Source organism: Chanodichthys erythropterus, chromosome 12 (genome assembly GCF_024489055.1).
Source record: "Chanodichthys erythropterus isolate Z2021 chromosome 12, ASM2448905v1, whole genome shotgun sequence".
Taxonomy (NCBI): domain Eukaryota; kingdom Metazoa; phylum Chordata; class Actinopteri; order Cypriniformes; family Xenocyprididae; genus Chanodichthys; species Chanodichthys erythropterus.
In genome coordinates this window covers 3035643-3054912 of record NC_090232.1, presented here as the reverse complement: position 1 = coordinate 3054912, position 19270 = coordinate 3035643, and the positions used below count along the sequence as shown (strand labels likewise).

General features: G+C 34.8%; 2 protein-coding genes and 1 long non-coding RNA gene across 4 annotated transcripts; all 3 read left to right on the top strand.

Annotated features, from left to right (window-relative positions):
• Window positions 1-579: 579 nt before the first annotated feature.
• On the top strand, window positions 580-2448 carry LOC137033202 (uncharacterized). The gene is made up of 5 exons (XR_010896832.1): window positions 580-709; window positions 1371-1650; window positions 1796-1882; window positions 2052-2093; window positions 2170-2448. It is a non-coding gene; the product is annotated as an uncharacterized lncRNA (long non-coding RNA).
• A 1909-nt stretch (window positions 2449-4357) lies between these two features.
• Window positions 4358-7045, top strand: LOC137031586 (CD48 antigen-like). The gene is made up of 4 exons (XM_067402627.1): window positions 4358-4421; window positions 4616-4912; window positions 6539-6799; window positions 7038-7045. Exons 1-4 carry the CDS (start codon window positions 4358-4360, stop codon window positions 7043-7045), a joined length of 630 nt encoding a protein of 209 aa, XP_067258728.1.
• Window positions 7046-9625: 2580 nt separating this feature from the next.
• On the top strand, window positions 9626-18387 carry LOC137031839 (capping protein inhibiting regulator of actin dynamics-like). 2 transcript variants are annotated; one of them, XM_067403146.1, is made up of 8 exons: window positions 9626-9786; window positions 11102-11401; window positions 11614-11874; window positions 14632-14742; window positions 15109-15141; window positions 15316-15345; window positions 15711-16085; window positions 16237-18387. In XM_067403146.1, the coding sequence occupies exons 1-8, from the start codon at window positions 9699-9701 to the stop codon at window positions 16275-16277; spliced, it is 1239 nt and encodes a 412-aa protein (XP_067259247.1). In that variant the 5' UTR covers window positions 9626-9698; the 3' UTR covers window positions 16278-18387. The 2 variants fall into 2 exon arrangements, with proteins under 2 accessions (XP_067259247.1, XP_067259248.1); XM_067403147.1 differs by lacking the exon at window positions 14632-14742.
• Window positions 18388-19270: the final 883 nt, after the last annotated feature.

Genomic DNA, 19270 nt, shown 5'->3' with positions numbered 1-19270 from the left:
TCTTGTTAAGACAAAATTCTAATTCAGAAGATTTGTGTCATTAGTAAAGTATGAACATCAAAAGATGCATATAAAAAAAAAAATGTTTAATCAGTTTTAAATTGTGTCCTTCAGTACAGTTTAGTTTGTATTATGTAAATTATATATTTGCAATTTAAATAAATATAAATACTGGTGTGGTGTCAGAAAAGATGTGAGCTACAACCTACTGTAAATCAGTTATTATAAAACAGCACACTCCAAATCGAAAATATAAAAAGGAAAAAATTAAAGCAGTTTATTGAAGCAGTTTATGCAGTGCACTTTATTGTTATGCACTGGATATTTTTCATGCACTAGACCAAACCGAAGCTTTCTATCATAATTAATTTATCTTGCCATTGCGGGATAAGCTAATGTTGTCTGTGCATTATAGTGAAAACAACTCGGAACAATCTCAGTCCTATCATGTGTGCCTGTGAAAGACGACCGAGCCAATCAGAGTAGGTATGGGGCGGAGCGACGCTTGGAGCCCCGCCCCATTAAGCAGTCAGGCGTATTTGAGGAGATGCTGCATGTTTTTATTTTCTGTTTCATATAACGTGTTTGCGTCTCTGTGCAAAATCTAGAAGAAAAGTGAATAAAAGTGTATTTTTTCTAACAAAAATGTCACTTCGAAGTTTGACGTTCGTCTCCATCGTTGTGTTCATCACCACTGAAGCGGTTTCAGGTAAGTTAAATACTTACCATCATTTTGGAAATGACACGGTGTTCATTCTTTGGCGGTTATAAATAACATCGTAGTTTTGTATTCTATATTACAATTGTCTAATGATTGCAGTGTATTTTAGGTATAGATTCACAATATTTCTTATAAAGACCTTATCAATTACTTTCGTTATTTATCAGCCTCAAGCCAGATTGTAAAAACTGTTTGACGGGACCCTAATAGTAATATCTATACTATGCCTATATATTTATAATGATTTCCGTATTCATGTAACAGGACAATTCTCTGGACTCTCTAGATCAATAATTATCAAAAGAAAAGTTATACTTTACCCTTTGGGTCACTTTAACAGGGTCATTTAGAAAATGGCTGTGGCAAAATATACTCAAAAGCCTATAAATCCTAAATGAAAACTATACCTAAATGAGAACTTCACGAAATTAAGCGAGCACATGCAGCATATGACTCTAAAGAAGCATGCCAACTTTTACGGAGATCTGACCATAGGTGCCTGTTTTGGCTGAAAATGGTCTGTTCCTTCAATGATTTAAGTGGTTACCTGCTTGCTAAATAAAACTTAATCTTTCTACACATATGTGCTTAAAGGGCTTAAATGCTTGAACCCCTGCTTGAATTAATTGTTTAATTGTTTCTTTCACAGAGCGGGTCCCCAAACCTGTGATAAAAATAGAGCCGAGTGATAACCCTGATGTTGTGTATTTGAGATGTGAATACAGTGAAACGATCATCTGGAAGAATTCTGCTGGAGAAACACTGACGGGTTCACCAATCACTCCGAAAGGAGAGTCCATCACAGTCAAAAACGAAGGGAATCCAGAAAACTTCTACACCTGTACAGTTGATAACGGCGCAAGTAAAGAAACCAGTGATCCGGTCTATGAGAGAGATCTGTTCAAAGATGAGACGACATAAATCTGAAAGTAACTAGATGAATATGCTTGTTTCTATCGATTGTCATAATTCAGTAATGCAAGATGCAATTTAATAATCTAATTCTGATCATTTATAAATGTGTCTCCCAGGAGATTGTTTCATATGCATAACCTATTGTTTTTTCTTCACTAGAATCAAACACAGGATTTATCATCGCAATTGTCATTTCTGCGATCGCTGTGATTATCACCCTTTTCCTGATTATAATTGCGTTTCACTGTAAGATCATTTAAAACATATTAAAGCATTTCCTTTCTGTGTTTATAATTTGCTCAAAACATTCTATCCATTATGAACTCATGAATCACATAATATCTCTATTAATAAGACTGATAATGAGTTCATGACTGTAAATGACTGAGTGTCGCTGTTGTTCTTGTTCTTTAAGGTGATTGTGCTGCTTCCTGTGGGAGACACAAGATTTACAAGAGTAAGTTTAATTATTTAATTTATTATTGGCAAATAATTACTATGTTTTATAATGTGAAATACTGTTTTCCCCTCAGAAATAACAGCTGTGAGTGTGTGATTGATGCTGGACTCCATGGACTCATGGACTCTATAAATCTCAGCTTTACTGAATCATCTGGAGCTCTAAACCGTCTTCATAACTTTGACTGTTATTAAACTTTGACTGTTGCTTTTTGACCTTTCTGTCTGCTGGGCCGCACAAATGGTGTTGGAAATTCAGGTTATGAATCTATGAATCTAAATATGCAGATACTTTATTCTCAATGGGTGACAAGATGAGAACCTCTTACTGGCACCAAACAGAGAGTTGCAGGTGTACACATATAAATGCATGGTATAGTAAAATAGTACACATTGAATGCAGTGTAAATAACTTCAAATAAAATCGTATGTCAAGTGTAAAATGTGTTAAGACTTTTATTTAAAAACAAAATAAAAATTTAATTTCAGATGGAGATTTTTTTGTTTTTAGGGAAGTATGAACATTGCAAAACATGCATTTTCATACATTTTTAAAAACTGTGAAGTGAAAGTGGAAGATCAGCACAATTATGCATGTTTACGGTTTCTGTTTTCACACTTTCTCTATTTTCTCTTCTTATACAATTCCTTCATAACTTTGACTGTTATTGAACTTTGACTGTTGTTTTTTGACCTTTCTGTCTGCTGGGCCGCACAAACAGTGTTGGACCTTCATCCTCAGGTTATGAATATATGAATCTACTGTTAAATATGCAGATTGTTTGTTCTCAAGAAGGTGAGATGAGAAATTTTGCAGGCGTACACAGTGAATGTAGTGTAAATCACTTCAAAAAAATATAATCTATTAAATGTGAAATGTGTTAATTTTTATTTAAAAAAATAATTCAAATGAAGATTTATTTGTCTTTAGGGAAGTATAAACATTGCAAGCATGCAATGTTGCATTTTAATAAAATGCATTTTAATAAAATTTCAAAATGTGAAGTGAAAGTGGAAGATCAGCACAATTATGCACAATTATTTCTGATCATGCTTTTGGTCAGCGCAGTCGGTGGAGAGCAACTGCGCTCGACTGCAGAATCCGACACGTCCGCCTCGCACTCGCGAGAGGTTTTTGACACACGTCGGCATGACATCAGAGCAAGGCGGCCCACCCTCGGACACATTTCTAACCGGCATGCATCTCGCGGTGATCACCGGTGATCGGTTCTGCGCAGAATTTGCTCATCTCAAACAAGCCTAAAGCAATGAAAACATAACAATAAGACATACATAAACCTCAAAATAAAACATGAAACAAAACCAAGACTATACATGACATATATAATCTAAAGTTAATGCTAAATTCATTCTGAACTCCTGAATTTTTCCCTCAGAATTGTGAGTTATAAAGTCAGAATTGTGAGATAAAAAGTTCAGTTATAAAGTCAAATTCTTTTTTCTCATAATTGCGAGTTTATATCTCACAATTCTGACTTTATATCTCGGAATTGCAACTTTGTATCACGCAGTTCTGAGAAAATAAGTCGCAATTCACTTCTATAGTTATGTGACAGGAATACAGACACACGAACACTCACACAAACACACGCAGCAATTGTTTTGTGCTAAATTTAAAGTAATAGAAGTAATACACTACAATGTTTTTTGTCACTTTAAATGGTTCACTTTATTCAAAACTGATTATTCTTTGTTCTTCAGTAACGTAAATTTAGTTTGTGAGGATCTTATTTCAGCAAATCGCCATCTACTCTTTGTGTTTGACGTTAACTCACATAACTCATCTTTGACACCTGTCCAAGTGAGTTATATTTGTAGTAGACAAATGTGACAACTATGAATCAGATTTTGAGAGATTTAGCACAAACAACCAATGAGCATTGCTCAAACAAAAGGTGTTACTTTCATCCCCGGTCTCCTCTAAACATTGAATGCAATGTAAATCACTTTGAATAAAATTTTCTGTCAAATGCAAAATGTGTTAAGACGTCCATTTAATATATATATTTCAGATGGAGATTTATGTGTCTTTAGGAAAGTATGAACATTAAACATGCACTTTAAAGTTGTGTCCTATGGATCAGAGTGAAAGACCAACTCAATGCCGCATGTTTGTGGTTTCTATTTTTGTACTTCCTCTGTATTCTCCATTCTTACACCTCGTCTTTTACATGTAAAGACATTCTGAGCAAAATTTACTGTCGAAGAAAAGTTTATCACCATGTACTTTGTCTAACAAAAATGTCACCTCGAAGCTTGTTGTTGGTCGTCATCGTTGTGTTCATCACCACAGAAGCTGTTTCAGGTAGATCTACATGATGTTTATTAAGTTTTATCAAAGATGGCGCAGGATCTGTTTTTTGTCGACCCTAAAGCTGTTTAGTTTTTAATGATATCATAGTGTATTGTAAATTTACAAATATTAAATGACTGTAGTGAATGACAGAGACTTGCTTGTTGAATGTTGACTAACATACTCTCTCATATTTTATTCATCAGGTGTAGATGTGAAGAAAGCAGTGGGTGATCAAGTTTCTTTTCGTCCAGACAAATTCATTCCTCCTGTCACCAGCATCATCTGGAAACACATAAACACTGATGGAACTGTTGTCAAGGTGATTGAATGGGATGAAGGAGAAATTCTAATCCCGAATCTGAGATTCAAAAACATCACAACTGTTGATGAGAAGACTGGACAAATCACTATAACTAATTTAACTGTCGAACACAGTGGAGTTTATAGCATTGACATCAACAGTAAAGAGCAGCAACAGAGATTCACATTGACTGTTATGGGTGAGTGAATATTGATTATTATATTGATTAATATTAATACTGTAAAATCATATTGTTATTATGATTTGTTTACTTAAAGGGGCCCTTGATTATGATTTCCCTTTTTTAACTTTAGTTAGTGTGTAATGTTGCTGTTTGATCATAAACAACATCTGCAAAGTTACAACGTTCAAAGTTCAATGCAAAGGGAGATATTTTCTTTTACAGAAATCGCTTTTTAAGGACTACAACAAATGACGAGTAGGGACTACAACAAGCTTCTTCTCGGTTAGTGACATCACAAACCCCCAAATTTACATAAACCCCGCCCCCGAGAACACGCAACAAAGGGGGCGGGGCCATGTTGGGCTGCTTTAGAGAAGAGGAAGAGTTGTTGTAGTAGAGTGTTGTTGTCATGCCGTCATTTTACTCCGGACTGCTTCACAAACGAGGATCAATTCAACGCTGGATTTGCACAAAAGATTAACATGACGGCACATGCTAGTGGATGAGTTGAATCAACTCCACAGCAACTACATAAATTTATCCACTAACCATTCAGAAACGTCTAAAAGTTGTAACTTCTTCCTGAGTCTCTCCATCAGTGTCGACTCCGGTTTGAACAATGTAAAGCTGAACACCGTTACTGACAATCCTCATTTTGGCTGCGTGAGATTCTCCAGCTTTGTTTTTGTTGAGCTGTTAAAGCTCATTTGCATTTAAAGGGACACGCACAAAAACGGCGTGTTTTTGCTCACACCTAAATAGGGGCAAATTTGACAAGCTATAATAAATGATCTGTGGGGGATTTTGAGCTGAAACTTCACAGACACATTCTGGGGACACCAAAGACTTATATTACATCTTGTAAAAGGGGCATTATAGGTCCCCTTTAACATAATATAGGGGCAGTTGTGGTAGAGACTCTCTAATGGTTAGATAGTCAGACTGGTAACCTGAAGGCTACGGGTTCGAGTCACAATACTAGCAGGAAATGACTGAAGTGCCCTTGAGCAAGGCACCAAATCCCTAACACTTCCAGGATGCCACAACAAAAATGGGTGCCCATTGCTCTGGATGTGTGTTTGCAGTGTGTGTGTGTGTGTGTTCACTACTCACTACTCCTAATGTTTGTGCACTAACTTGGGTGGATTAAATGCAAATGGACAAATGGGTTACCATACTTGGCCTTCACGTCACTTCACTTTCACTTACACTATAGCTAGTAATTCTGTCAACTTTTTTACCAGTATTTGTGAAAAATTATAATCATTTTTGTATTGTATATATATCAATGTACAGTATATGTTAATTGTAATTTAACAATAACTGACTTTATCAAAAGCTAGAACATACTGCAGTGTTCTTTGAAATACTGTACCTTGAATTACCATGTAAATACCATGATTTGTGGCAATCATTCAATACCATACCAGGTATATATTGTACTGAATGATTGCCATCACTGTATTATGGCAGTCAGTGATGGTATTAGATTATGAAATCATGGTACTTTGATATATACCATGGTACATGTCCAAAAACATGGTGGTGCTTTTGTTTTGGGATGCTATGGTTTGTATTAAACTTGTAGTAAATGCCATAGTATTATCATCTGATACCAACATCTTTTTTTTTCTTTCACAGAACGGGTCCCCAAACCTGTGATAAAAACAGAGCGGAGTAAAGATAACCCTGATGTTGTGTATTTAATATGTGAGTACAATGAAACGATCATCTGGAAGAATTCTGCTGGAGAAACACTGAATGGTTCAAAACACGATCCGAAAGGAGAGACTTTAGTAGTCAAATATGAAGGAAATCCAGTAAACTTCTACACCTGTACACTAGATAACGGCGCAAGTGAAGAGACCAGTGATCCGGTCTATGAGAGAGATCTGTTTGAGGGTAAGAGCAGTTTACTTCTACAATTGAAGTTAACTCAAATCGTGTCCAGATTAAATTGTGTTCATGGGGGTGGGATTGAGGGGCTTGAGACTCTTGAGGCCTGAAGAGATGGAGCACGATCTGTGACCTGTTAACGTCTCGTATGGTCATTTTCATGCATGTGGTTCGTAGTCTTGTCGCACTCAGACACGGACAGTTTCTTCCTCTTCCGCTATACTCTCTGTTTTTGTTTTTTTAGAAATCTAATTTTGATCATTTAAATGTGTTTTCTAGGGTTGAATTTGTTTTATAAGTTTAATTTTTTTTATTAGATTCAAACAGGGTATTTGTCACTTGTATTTCCATCGTTTTGATCTGCAAGGTTCTTTTCACCTTTTTCCTGTTTATACCAACTTTATACGGTAAGACTACTGTTGTGTTTAATCTTTTAAAACATTTGAAACTTATTTCTTTCATCTGAGCTAATCGTTTGCTTAAAACTAAAAATAAACATTCAAACCTCTGTCCCAAACATAAGGCAATTTGCCATTTTGCAACCTGTTTTCCTTTAATAATGTGACATATTTAAAATCAGATATTCAGTGAGAAAACTAATTGTTTTATTCATTGATTTTATCAGATTGTAAAACGAATGGAGCCAATTTTGCTAAAACAATTAAATAGGCTACTATAAAATGCTTGAATTAGGCTATTGGTTAACATTTAAGAAAAGGAAAGATCATTTTGATGAAAGATTGTGAAGATAAATCGATGCACTCATTAATTGTTCTCTAGGAATGTGTATTAATAAAGTAAAGGCTCGATTATGATTTCATGTCACTGTTGTTGTTGAAGGTTATTGTGCTGATTGCTGTAGGAGATGAAACACTTCCAGAGTAAGTTTACTTCTTCTCTGGAAAATCATTAATATGTGCAATATCACAAATCAACTTGAACTGTTTTAAATTATGTATTAAAAATGAGCATTTTTCCCCTCAGAAATGACAGTGATTGACTGATGCTCATCATGAACCTTTTGACTCTTCAAATGTAAAGATCTTCTCGACACATTTGTCTGGTCATCGGCTCTAAATTGTACATTACATATATGGATGTGTTGCTGTTTTTGTATGTGTTTCTCCTGTTTTAATTGTCCATTTCCCATCATGAGGACATGCTTTCCACTAACAGGTACTCATGACTGCCACCTTATTCACTCTGTGGATTTTTTACATGTTGTGATTGGCTGGTGATTGGAGAGAAGTATATTGCTTCAACAGTCACTTAAAGGAAGAGAAGATGACTGAAATTAATGTGTGTCTGGAGATAATGTCTCCTGCCTCAGATCCAGCTGCTGTACACTTTGTGGATTGAGTTGTGATGTGACTGGTCTGCTGTGTGCCAAAGTTTGATTGTTAGATAAGCAATTAGGGTAGAGTGGGGAAAACGCCCCCCACCTGTTTTTCTCAAAATAAGCATCAGAGGTAGTCAATATACATTTTCACTGTTGCTATGCACTACGTTTGACAGCGGGGATAAACAAATCTACTTGGAGAAGCTGACACCAGCGACGTATTTGAAGAGAAGAGGATTACATGATAAGCGCTATAATTTTCAGATATTAGTAAACAAGTGTTTAAGAGAATATTGCAGGATATCACAGTGATGTATGATAGATGAATAGCGAAGTCTGTAGTTTGAGAGGATATGTTATTTATAAGGAATATGATTATATTTTAAAAAATTAAACATTTTTTTAAAAAGTCGTAGCTTGTGGGGTAAAACGCCCCCCAGAGGGCATAGTTTCTCTCTATCATAATTACTATAATAACATATTTCTGTCTATCAAATCCTTTGTTTTACACTTAATGCAGTATAACTAGGTAGTAAAATCAAAATATTTAAACAAACAAAAAATAAATAAAATAAAAAATAAAAATTACCTCAAGTGAGCATTAGACTAGCTTGATAGCACAGTTAGCTCACTGATGAAAGGTGGTTAGGTGACCCAATGAAATTGGGTGGCTTAATGCATTTATTGGATATATTTTACTACATAAATATATAAATTTATAAGTTTAATATTTATTTAGGGTTTTCTGTTTGTCTTGTGGGCAAAACGCCCACCGCTAGGGCAAAACGCCCCCTTTGTACAAAAATATTTTCAGTCAAAATACTAATTAATTATAAAGGCTGAGCAATTTTAATATTTGGTGAATAACTCCTGCCATAGTCACTCAAAACCAGGATGGCAATTCTAGTCACATTTATGTTTTGTTGCACTGTAATGTCACATTTTCCTTAAGGGGGGCGTTTTCCCCCACTCTACCCTATCTTTCTTTATATAAAATTTTAAATGACGAAAATTAAATTCATTAAAAAACAGCGGATTTTATGGGTCAAGACCATTAGCCTATTAATAGCCCACAGTATTTTCGATCACTTTTCCTCTCGCCACATTCACTCTTTTTTTTTTTTTTTTTTTGTCCTGATTTTACGCGCCTCTCTGTACCGCCTCTCCTTTACTTGCTTTCAGAAGTCTATAGGTTGATCAATACACATTTGTAAACGATGCATTTTCATGTTGTTTAGTTTTGTTTTTTGTTTTCAAATAAACGTTTTTGGAGACCTTGGTACGTTATAAAAGTAGCCCATAATAACAAAACCCGCAGGTCTGTAATATTTTTGTAATTGTGCGTGAAATCCTCGACCCTGGCAGTGAGTCAATGCATTTAGTTACTTGATTAATTTCGGTAATCCCACTATAAAAAAAATAAATAAATAATAATAATAATAATAATAATAAAAAAACTTGATAACTTTCGGTTTCTTTTTGGACTTCCGCAGTTTCAGTCCTTTCTTTCATGGCGTCTCAGGGGTGCTCATACTTTCTGAGAAAAATATAGAAGAAGAAGAATGCATGGACTTTGGACTTTGTATGAAGAAGTTACTTCTAAGATACTTGACGGTCATCTGCACTGTGTTCATCGCCACAGGAGCCGCTTCAGGTACTTGATGCATCCGTTAGCATTCGATCAAAGCTAGCATAAAAAATGTTCTCTTGGTTACTTCAAGTTTTACAAATTTACAAATATCAAATGACTGAGATGTATTGTAGATTATTGTACTCATGACAGCGTCTGATGGGGCCTAGTTTTGATTTACATTGTTATTTTAGGTTATTAGCCACACACTGTTAAATATTTAGTGTGAAATTACAATAGGCCTATATTCCAGGATAATTGCATTACGTTAACAGTAATTTCATAGTAGGACTTTTATTGTATCTAACGGCACTAAAAAAGTGATTTTACTGTGAGTTTACAGTATTGGAAAACACAAAATGGACTAAACAAACAACATCATACTTCATCATACATCATACTACAGTGCGTATGTACTATGAAGGTACCCAGCAAGCAGTGCGGCATGAATAGTTTCTTGATTCTAGTTGGTTGCTGCTGAACTTATTTTTGCTTCGCTTTTATCAGTTTGTGTTGTTTAATTTGTAATGTTATTTTGTTGTGTAAGTGTTTTTATTATTTGTTGAGTGTCACCATTGTTATGTTTTGTGTGTCAAGTATTTATGTCTATGCATCATTAGGTGGTATTTACGAAATGATGTCATCTGATAAATAAATTGTTTTAGTATTGTGAAAGATCCATCTACAAACAGCTATGAATTTGAAATAAGTTATTGGTAAATTTTCATTCTTAAATAATACTAAAACAAAATCGTTGTATTCATGCTAAGAATAGTTTCACTAAACTATTTCATATTCTAGCTTGTCATCATTTTAACAAATGTTTTTTTTTTTTTTTTTTTTTTTTTTTAAATTTCTGACTTGGCTAGAACAGAAATTTAAATATGAATACAGAGGGTCCAAGATCCCAAACCAATGTAACACCATTATAGTGACTTCAAAACAATTACAGTGAAAAAAAAATAAATTTATTATAGTGGCATGATTTAATACAACATTGTAATGTGAAATCACAGTAAAACAATTTGGCAGTTTTCTACAGTGCATGTCAAGGTCCACATCCATACTAAATGTGTGTAGTTTATAGTTCAGATTATTATAACGTGGTTACTTTAATATATCACGATAATAATCATATTTATTATATATTGTGTTCCTTACATGTATTTCATGTATATTACATATTTCAATACCATACTATTACCAAATACAGCAATTTATAGGCTACTTTTAGGTAGGCCTGCTTTTTTTGTTGATCATGTTTGCCATAAACTAGCCAGCACACAGACTTGCTTGTTGAATGTTGACTAAAAAAACTCTCTCATATTTTATTCTTTAGGTGTAGATGTGATGAAAGCAGAGGGTGATCAAGTTTCTTTTCGCCCAGACTTTATTCCTCCTGTCACCAGCATCATCTGGAAACACATAAACACTGCTGGATATGTTGACAAGGTGATTGTATGGAAAGAAGGAGCAACAGAAACTTGGATCCCTATTCAGAGATTCAAAAACATCACAACTGTTGATAATACGACTGGACAAATCACTATCACTAATCTAAAAGTTGAACATAGTGGAGTTTATACCATTGACATCAACAGTAAAGAGCAGAAACAGAGATTCACATTGACTGTTATGGGTGAGTGAATATTGGTTATTGAAATATTTTAAAAGCCTAATCTTATAATCAGAATATTACAATATAATGATTATAGAATATTTACCAGTATTTTTTTAAGGCTAAATTGAATTGAATGATAACATAATATTCATCACACTGACAAAAGTTACCAGAGTATTATCATGTGTTTTGGACTTGGTAGCATGTGCTTTTCCCTGTTTCCTTCACAGAGCGGGTCCCCAAACCTGTGATAAAAATAGAGAAGATCAAAGATAACCCTGATGTTGTGAATTTAACATGTGAGTACAGTGAAACGATAATCTGGAAGAATTCTGCTGGAGAAACACTGACGGGTTCACCAATCACTCCGAAAGGAGAGTCTATCACAGTCAAAAATGAAGGAAATCTAGATAACTTCTACACCTGTACACTGAAGAACGCAGTGAGTGAGGAGACCAGTGATCCGCTCTATGAGAGAGATCTGTTTAAAGGTGAGACTGCAGTATACTTCAACATTACTTACTTTAGAAGAAAGTCACTGAGAGTCAGATTAATATTGTTTTAGTTGGTGCTGAAATCCTCCTTCCTATTCAGAAGTTGTATTTATGTAGTGAAATGTATACATTTTTAAGTGACTTAAATGTCCAAAAATGTTACCATTGTACAGACATGGACATGATCACTGATGTCAGACCTGCTATGTTTATATCTGCAGTGAACCTTAATAGAACCTTAAATGATCACAATGCATTTTGGTAGAAAAATACTTTTTTACTGACATGACTGTATACTTTATTAGGGCAACTACTTAATTCACACTCTAAAAAAGAGGGTTAAAAACAACCCAATTTGGGTAAATACAGGATATAACACATGTTGGGTTAATTTTACCCAACATAATGGGCTGATGCATTTTTACTATAATACTAAATTTACTACTTAATTTTTTTAATAGTAATTTTCTTTTATTTTAAATTATACTTAAAACTCTGTAAAATTACAAACAATATATGTAAATTAACAACTCGGCTGTTATTTTATGTATTATGACATTAATGAAAAATTACAGTAATTCACATATTTTTTACAGAAAATTACTTTGTTTTATACTGTATTTTTTCTGTTTTCGTAAATTACAAACAAATGTATGTAAAATTACAAAAATAATCAGTAATTAAACAGTAACAAAACAGTTAAATGATAAAATGGTCAAATGAATGGAAGCAAATAACCCTGAAGAATTAAAGTAAAATATCCTAATTTAAAGGGGACATCGGATGCTGATTTTCTACAAGTTAGTATGATTCAAGTTAGTATGATAAGGTCTTCATGAAAAGTCTATAACATACTTTGATTAAAATTTCTGAATGGTTGTGGGGGGAAAAAAAACACCCTTTTTACCTTGTCAAAAACAAGGCCTCATGGGGCGTAGGAAACTTGTGGATAGGGTTACTCATGTCTTCTGGAGGTACTGATTCATCCTTCAGGAACTTTTTAACAAAACCAACTTTTTTAGCGCAGACATAAACACATAGAGGTAGATCCAGGGGCATTTTCCCTTTAAAAACAAAATCCGTCTTCAGCGGCGCAGACTGTTACATTCATTCTTATATCCAACAACAAAATGCCTCAGTCGTTTAGGAGACATTCTTCAATAATCAACAATCAACATATGAATCTCAATAATGGTGACAATCAATTAAGCTTTTTTTGTGACTTTAGTAGCTTGTTTTGTGACGTTGTGATTTGATCTGAATTGTGTATGTAATATCACCATTGTTGAGATTCATACACTCGTGTTATCACTCTTGATGTCTGTGTGAGTCTGCATGACCTTGACAAAACATTTTCTGCATTATGATTTAATACAATTGTTTATAGTATCACAGCACTGTTATAGTATTGGCATGTGAAACTACAACTAATATTAAAGGATTAGTTCACTTTTAAATAAACTTTTCCTGATAATTTACTCACCCCCATGTCATCCAAGATCTTCATGTCTTTCTTTCTTCAGTCGAAAAGAAATTAAAGTTTTTGATGAAAATATTCCAGGATTTTTCTCCATATAGTGGACTTCAATGGAGCCCAAACAGTTGAAGGTCAAAATTAGTTTCAGTGCAGCTTCAAATTGTTCAACACGATCCCAGATGAGAAATAATGGTCTTATCTAGTGAAACCATTGCTCATTTTCTGAAAAAAATTGAATATATGCAATATGCTAGTTCAATAGTATATAACAGTTAGTTTAAACTTTGACCTGTGGAGGGCAGTAATACACTTAGCAGTGTCTACACTGCTGGAATTCAAATAGAGGAGAAGAAGAAGAAGAAGAAGAAGAGAGCTACTTCAAGATTAGCATTTATGGCTATAACTTATATAATTTTCTATTTTTTTCAGAAAATGAGCAATGGTTTCACTAGATAAGACCCTTATTTCTCATCTGGGATCGTGTTGAACAATTTGAAGCTGCACTGAAACTAATTTTGACCTTCAACTGTTTGGGCTCCAGTGAAGTCCACTATATGGAGAAAAATCCTGGAATATTTTCATCAAAAACTTTAATTTCTTTTCGACTGAAGAAAGAAAGACATGAACATCTTGGATGACATGGGGGCGAGTAAGTTATCAGGAAAAGTTTATTTAAAAGTGGACTAATCCTTTAAATAATTTAGTCAGAGACCAGACTCTAGTATCAGTGAATCAGACCACTTTATGATGACTATACCATCACTTAAAAAGTGACCAACATCATCTGATCAGAGTTTCTCTTGCTTTTTTTGCTATAACAAACGTGTATCAGAGAAAGTTAAAAGACATACACCAATTTGATGGAGCTGCTCTGCTCTCTCCTGAAGAGGGCGCAAAAAGCCCACAATAAATAACTCAACTCCTGGGTTATGATGTCTGTCCCAGGATCTGGGTAAAACAAAAAACTACCCAAACACTGGAAAAATACCAGGAAAAATTAAAAAATAACACCCCCCTCCCCAAAAAAGAAAAAGAAAAAAGAAAAAGAAAAGACCCAAAAGGACTTCCTTGTGGATAACTGTATTGATATAATACTCTGTCCTGTGATCAGAATTAGCACAAAACCTTATGGTTGTGTCATATCTTCATCACACACTAAATATACACTATTTCCAATATTATGATTATGTCAGTTATGTAAGTTTAGGTCATGTTAATGTATTTTGTAATGTGAAAACTGAACATTTAGCAAATTAAGCTAATGTTTTTTTCTTTAGATGGATCAAAACACGGATATTTGAAGATGATTGGGTTTACTGTCATCATTATCCTAATCATCATTGGCTGTTCCCTCTTTTTCCTGTATAAATGCAACAATCACTTTCAAAGTATGTTAACTATTGTGTTTTATCTTTTAGAATATGTGTTTTTTGCTCAGAAGCTTAAATTCACATATTTTTCTCCAACTGTTAGACAGTGTATTTGTTTATTCTATAATTAGTTTTAGTTTAGCTTTTGCACTAATTCTGGTGTTCATTCAGGAAAGTGGAACATAGAAGAGCTGCAAGTGTTTGTCTTTAATTTTATCCCTGTTTTACTAAATGCGTTCTTATCTCTTTAGTACTGTGTGTTTGTTACTCATGTGCCATACTAGCAAACAATTCAATTGTTTCAAAATGTACAGTCAACAGTACTTTTATTTATAGTCTGATAATTGATCAGTTTGTATTTACATTTTGTTTTTTTTACACCAGATCTTTTTGATGACCGCTATGAATATGTCAAAGGTGAGTTTGTTTGTTTATGCATACAAATAATTGATCTTTAAACAATTACAAAAGTGTATTTAGCTTTTCATTATTTAATGAGTGTTTATTATTAGTAATGTACTACTCTGTACCATTGTGCATGAAATGGACAAACTAATGGATCTTCTTTCTTTCTCACAAATGATACTGAAGGAATATATTCTTCACTGTCAAAGTATGACGGTAAGATGTAATAAATTGTCATCTCTTATTACAAGTATTCAAAAATATCTATGGTATATTCTCAGTAAAGCTAATGTGACAAATAATCACCTCAATAGTTATTTATAAAGATAAAGATTTACAAAATTTACTGAAGTTATGTTTACAGTGGATTGCTCTCTTTGTCAAGTATAATTCTACTGCATGATCTCTAAAAGTGAATAATATCATCATCACATTATAATAAAGATGATAAAGACACTGAAAATGTTTGACATTTTTGTTTATAATTCTTTACTCTGTATTCTCTGAATCTGATGTGTTTTTGACAATCTTAGTTTTTAGCTGTTCTTGACTGCTGTCTGTTTATATTTGTGATTTCATAGAGAGTGAAAAGGAAAAAGTGAATGAAGAAAAGAAAAAGGAAAGAAAAGCAGGAAGAAAAAGAAAAGGAAATGAGGAAGAAGAAAAGGAAAAGGAGAAAGAAGAAAAGGAAAAGGAGAAAGAAGAAGAAAATGAAAATGAGGAAGGAGAAAAGGAAAAGAAAAAGGAGAAAGAAGAATTAGAAGGAGGAAAGGAAAAGGAGGAAGAAGAAAAGGAGGAAGAAGAAGAAGAAAAGGAGGAAGAAGAAAAGGAAAAGGAGGAAGAAGAAAAGGAAAAGGAGGAAGAAGAAAAGGAGGAAGAAGAAGAAGAAAAGGAGGAAGAAGAAAAGGAAAAGGAGGAAGAAGAAAAGGAAAAGGAGGAAGAAGAAAACAATGATGGTAAGATAATTGCACATCAGTGAGTTTCTGGACTGCAAGAGTCTGATTTCTCTCATCCATAATTCAAGTTGAGTGTTCATTTGAAGTTTATGCTCCTGATTATGTTCCTGATTTAGTTTCTCTACACACAAATTCTTATTTTACTTTCTAGAAATGAATATCTCTGCTTCTGTGGAAGAGGAGAAACCTTAACAAAACAACAGAATGATGCTTGCTGTGGGAGACCAAAGACTTCCTTGTGGAAAACCATTATGTCTGGTCATCTGCTCTAAATCCCAGATTTACTGAATCATCCGGAGCTCTTGGAGGTGCAGTGTGTAAATTTGAGCAGCATCTAGCGGTGAGGTTGCAAATTGCAACCAACGGCTCAGGCCACAAATATAACTCCCTTTCGAAGCACATAGAGAAGCTATGGTGGCTGACACAGGACAAAGATGTCGTCGTCTGAAACAGAAGAGAGTGCCAGTCAAGCACACATGCTCTGTAGAGTAGTTTGTCCATTTAGGGTTATTAAAAACATGGTGGCGCAAAATGGCGACTTTGATAAAAGGGGGACACATGGTGTGTGTAGATAAAATGGCTCATTATATAAGGTCTTTATACACCACTAAAAACATAGTTATGTATACTATATTGCATTTCTGTTAATAGATGCTCCTAAATATTACACACTGGACCTTTAACCATCTGTGCCTTCATATTTGTGACTGTTATTGAATTTTATCTGTTGCTTTTTAAAGAGGTGGTTCAGTGTTTATTTTCTAGGTTTGATTGTGTTTTTGGGGCGCAGTTTAACATGTCTTAATGCTTCGTTTTTTTTGAAAACGCTGTATTTTTCATATATTTTACCTTTATTCTACACCTCTGTTTCCACTGTCATATGAACGGCTCGTTTGACTTCCTGCTTCTATGAAGCCACTCCCTCCGACATACGCAATGTGCTCAGATTGGTTAGCAGGTTGGTAGCTGCCCAGAGGCGCAGTTTCTACCAACGCGCTCTCCTAAAAAAATTTTGCGCCATTGACTTTAGACTTTAGACCAGGTTTGAGTTGGTCTATGGCGCAGTTTATTTTCAGCTCCTTAAAATAGCAATGCGCCTGAACACACCTCTTTTTTAAACCAGCACGCTCATGGGCGCACTAACTGGCGCAAATGCATTTACTAATTTAAGGACGTGGCGCTGAACGGGAAAACGCGAACGGCGCCGGGCGCAAACTAGCAAACACACTTGCGCTGCGCCTTGCGTCGCATTGCGCCGGGTGTATTATAGGGCCCAATATCTCCGTTTGCATTGAACTTTCAGCACTGTAACTTTGCAGAAACTGTTTATGCTCAAGCAGCAACATTAAACACTAACTAAAGTTAAAAAAGTGAAATCGCATTGAACCACCCCTTTAACCACCTTCTGTCTGCTGCGCCACACTGACACTGTTGGAAATTCATTCTGAGGTTCTGAATGAATCTACCGTAAAATATGCAAATAATTTGACAAGAGACAAGATGAGAATCTCTTTAAAAGACTTTGCTTAGTTTTATGTTTAGACTTTGAGAGTAGGGGAGGCATTTTGCATAATTTAGATACCAAGATGATGAGTTTGAATCTAAACACTAAACAGTGAATGTGTTTTGTCCTATATGTTTTTGTTGTTTTCTTGTTTTTGTACATCTATGGATGTGTTGTAGTATGTGTTGCTGTTTTTGTTTGTGTTTCTCCTGTTTTAATTGTCCATTTTTCCCATCGTGAGGACATGATTTCCACTAACAGGTACTCAAGACTGCCACCTCATTCACTTTGTGGATTTTTTACATGTTGCGATTGGCTGGTGATTGGAGAGGAGTATATAAAGCTTCAACAGTCACTGAAAAGAGGAGAAAATTACTGAATTTATGTTGTTGGTTTGATCAAGTGGTGTTCACCAGATGTCATACAGCTCATACAAGACTGACTAATGTGTTTTGCAAGACCACCTTTTCCCTTAAATATTTTATTGGACTGTCTCACTTTTAATGCAATAGAAAACATTTTTTATGATGTAAGCTCACTTAAGGACTTATTTAGTATGATTTTACCATAAAAGGTATTACAATCTTTATCATGTGTTAATGTAAAAAATCTTGTGTATTATTACTTGCTGTATTTTTTCTGTTTGCTGGGTTTTTATTTTTATATATATGTAAGTCTTATTTTTTATTTTTGGTTAGTTTACCTTCATTGTCATAAATAGTCTATATTTTCAATTTAAAATGACGAAAATTAAAAAAAGCATGAATTAAAAAGCAGTGAATTTTCTGATCTCAGTCAAGACCATTATTAATAAGGGGCGTGGTTCACTCTTCAGTCTCAGACAGCAGTTTTCATGTCCTCCAAGCCGAAGTTCAGTCTCTGCTGGAAAAAGGCGCCATGGAGAGAGTTCCTACAGAATGCGGCTTTTACAGCCACTACTTCCTCGTCCCCAAGAAAGATGGCCTATTTTTGATCTGAGACGTCTGAATCGTGCCCTCATGAGCTGGCCATTCAGAATGTTAACTAAACAAATCTTAGTGCAGATTCACCCCACAGCACAATAGTTGCCTTAATAAAACACCAAGGGGGTGTCAGCTCTCACCCTCTGCACAGACTAACAAGCAAGCTTCTCCTATAGGCACAGAAAAACCTCCGTTCACTGAGGACGGTTCATGTGCTGGGTTCCTTGAATGAAGGAGCGGACATGTTGTCACGCAGCGGACCACCGTCTGGGGAATGGAGACTTCACCCCAGATGGTGACACTAGAATGGTCTGTCCAATGCTGTTTCAGCGTGACTTTTATAGGCAGTGTTTTCTTCTATTTTCCACATATAATCCTGTGTACGCTCAGTGGCGTGTTGCCATAATCTAAACCGGTGATGGGTCGCTGTACAACACTGCGGTACTACTATGATCAAAAGACTTTAAAATCATGGTAAATTCTTTTTAGTGTAATAATTGTTAAATTACACTGAACATATATTAACAATAAAAAATATAGCTGCAAGCAGCGATGACGGGCCCAAACCCCAGCACAAACCTCAGAGCACTGCTCCGTGTTTCTCATAGCCGAAAGATATCCTGACAGGCTCCTTATAACCTGCACATAAACACATAAAATGCTTTCAGATGACTGACATCTCATCCTTGTATTTTGCATTGCATTAAATAAAATGACTT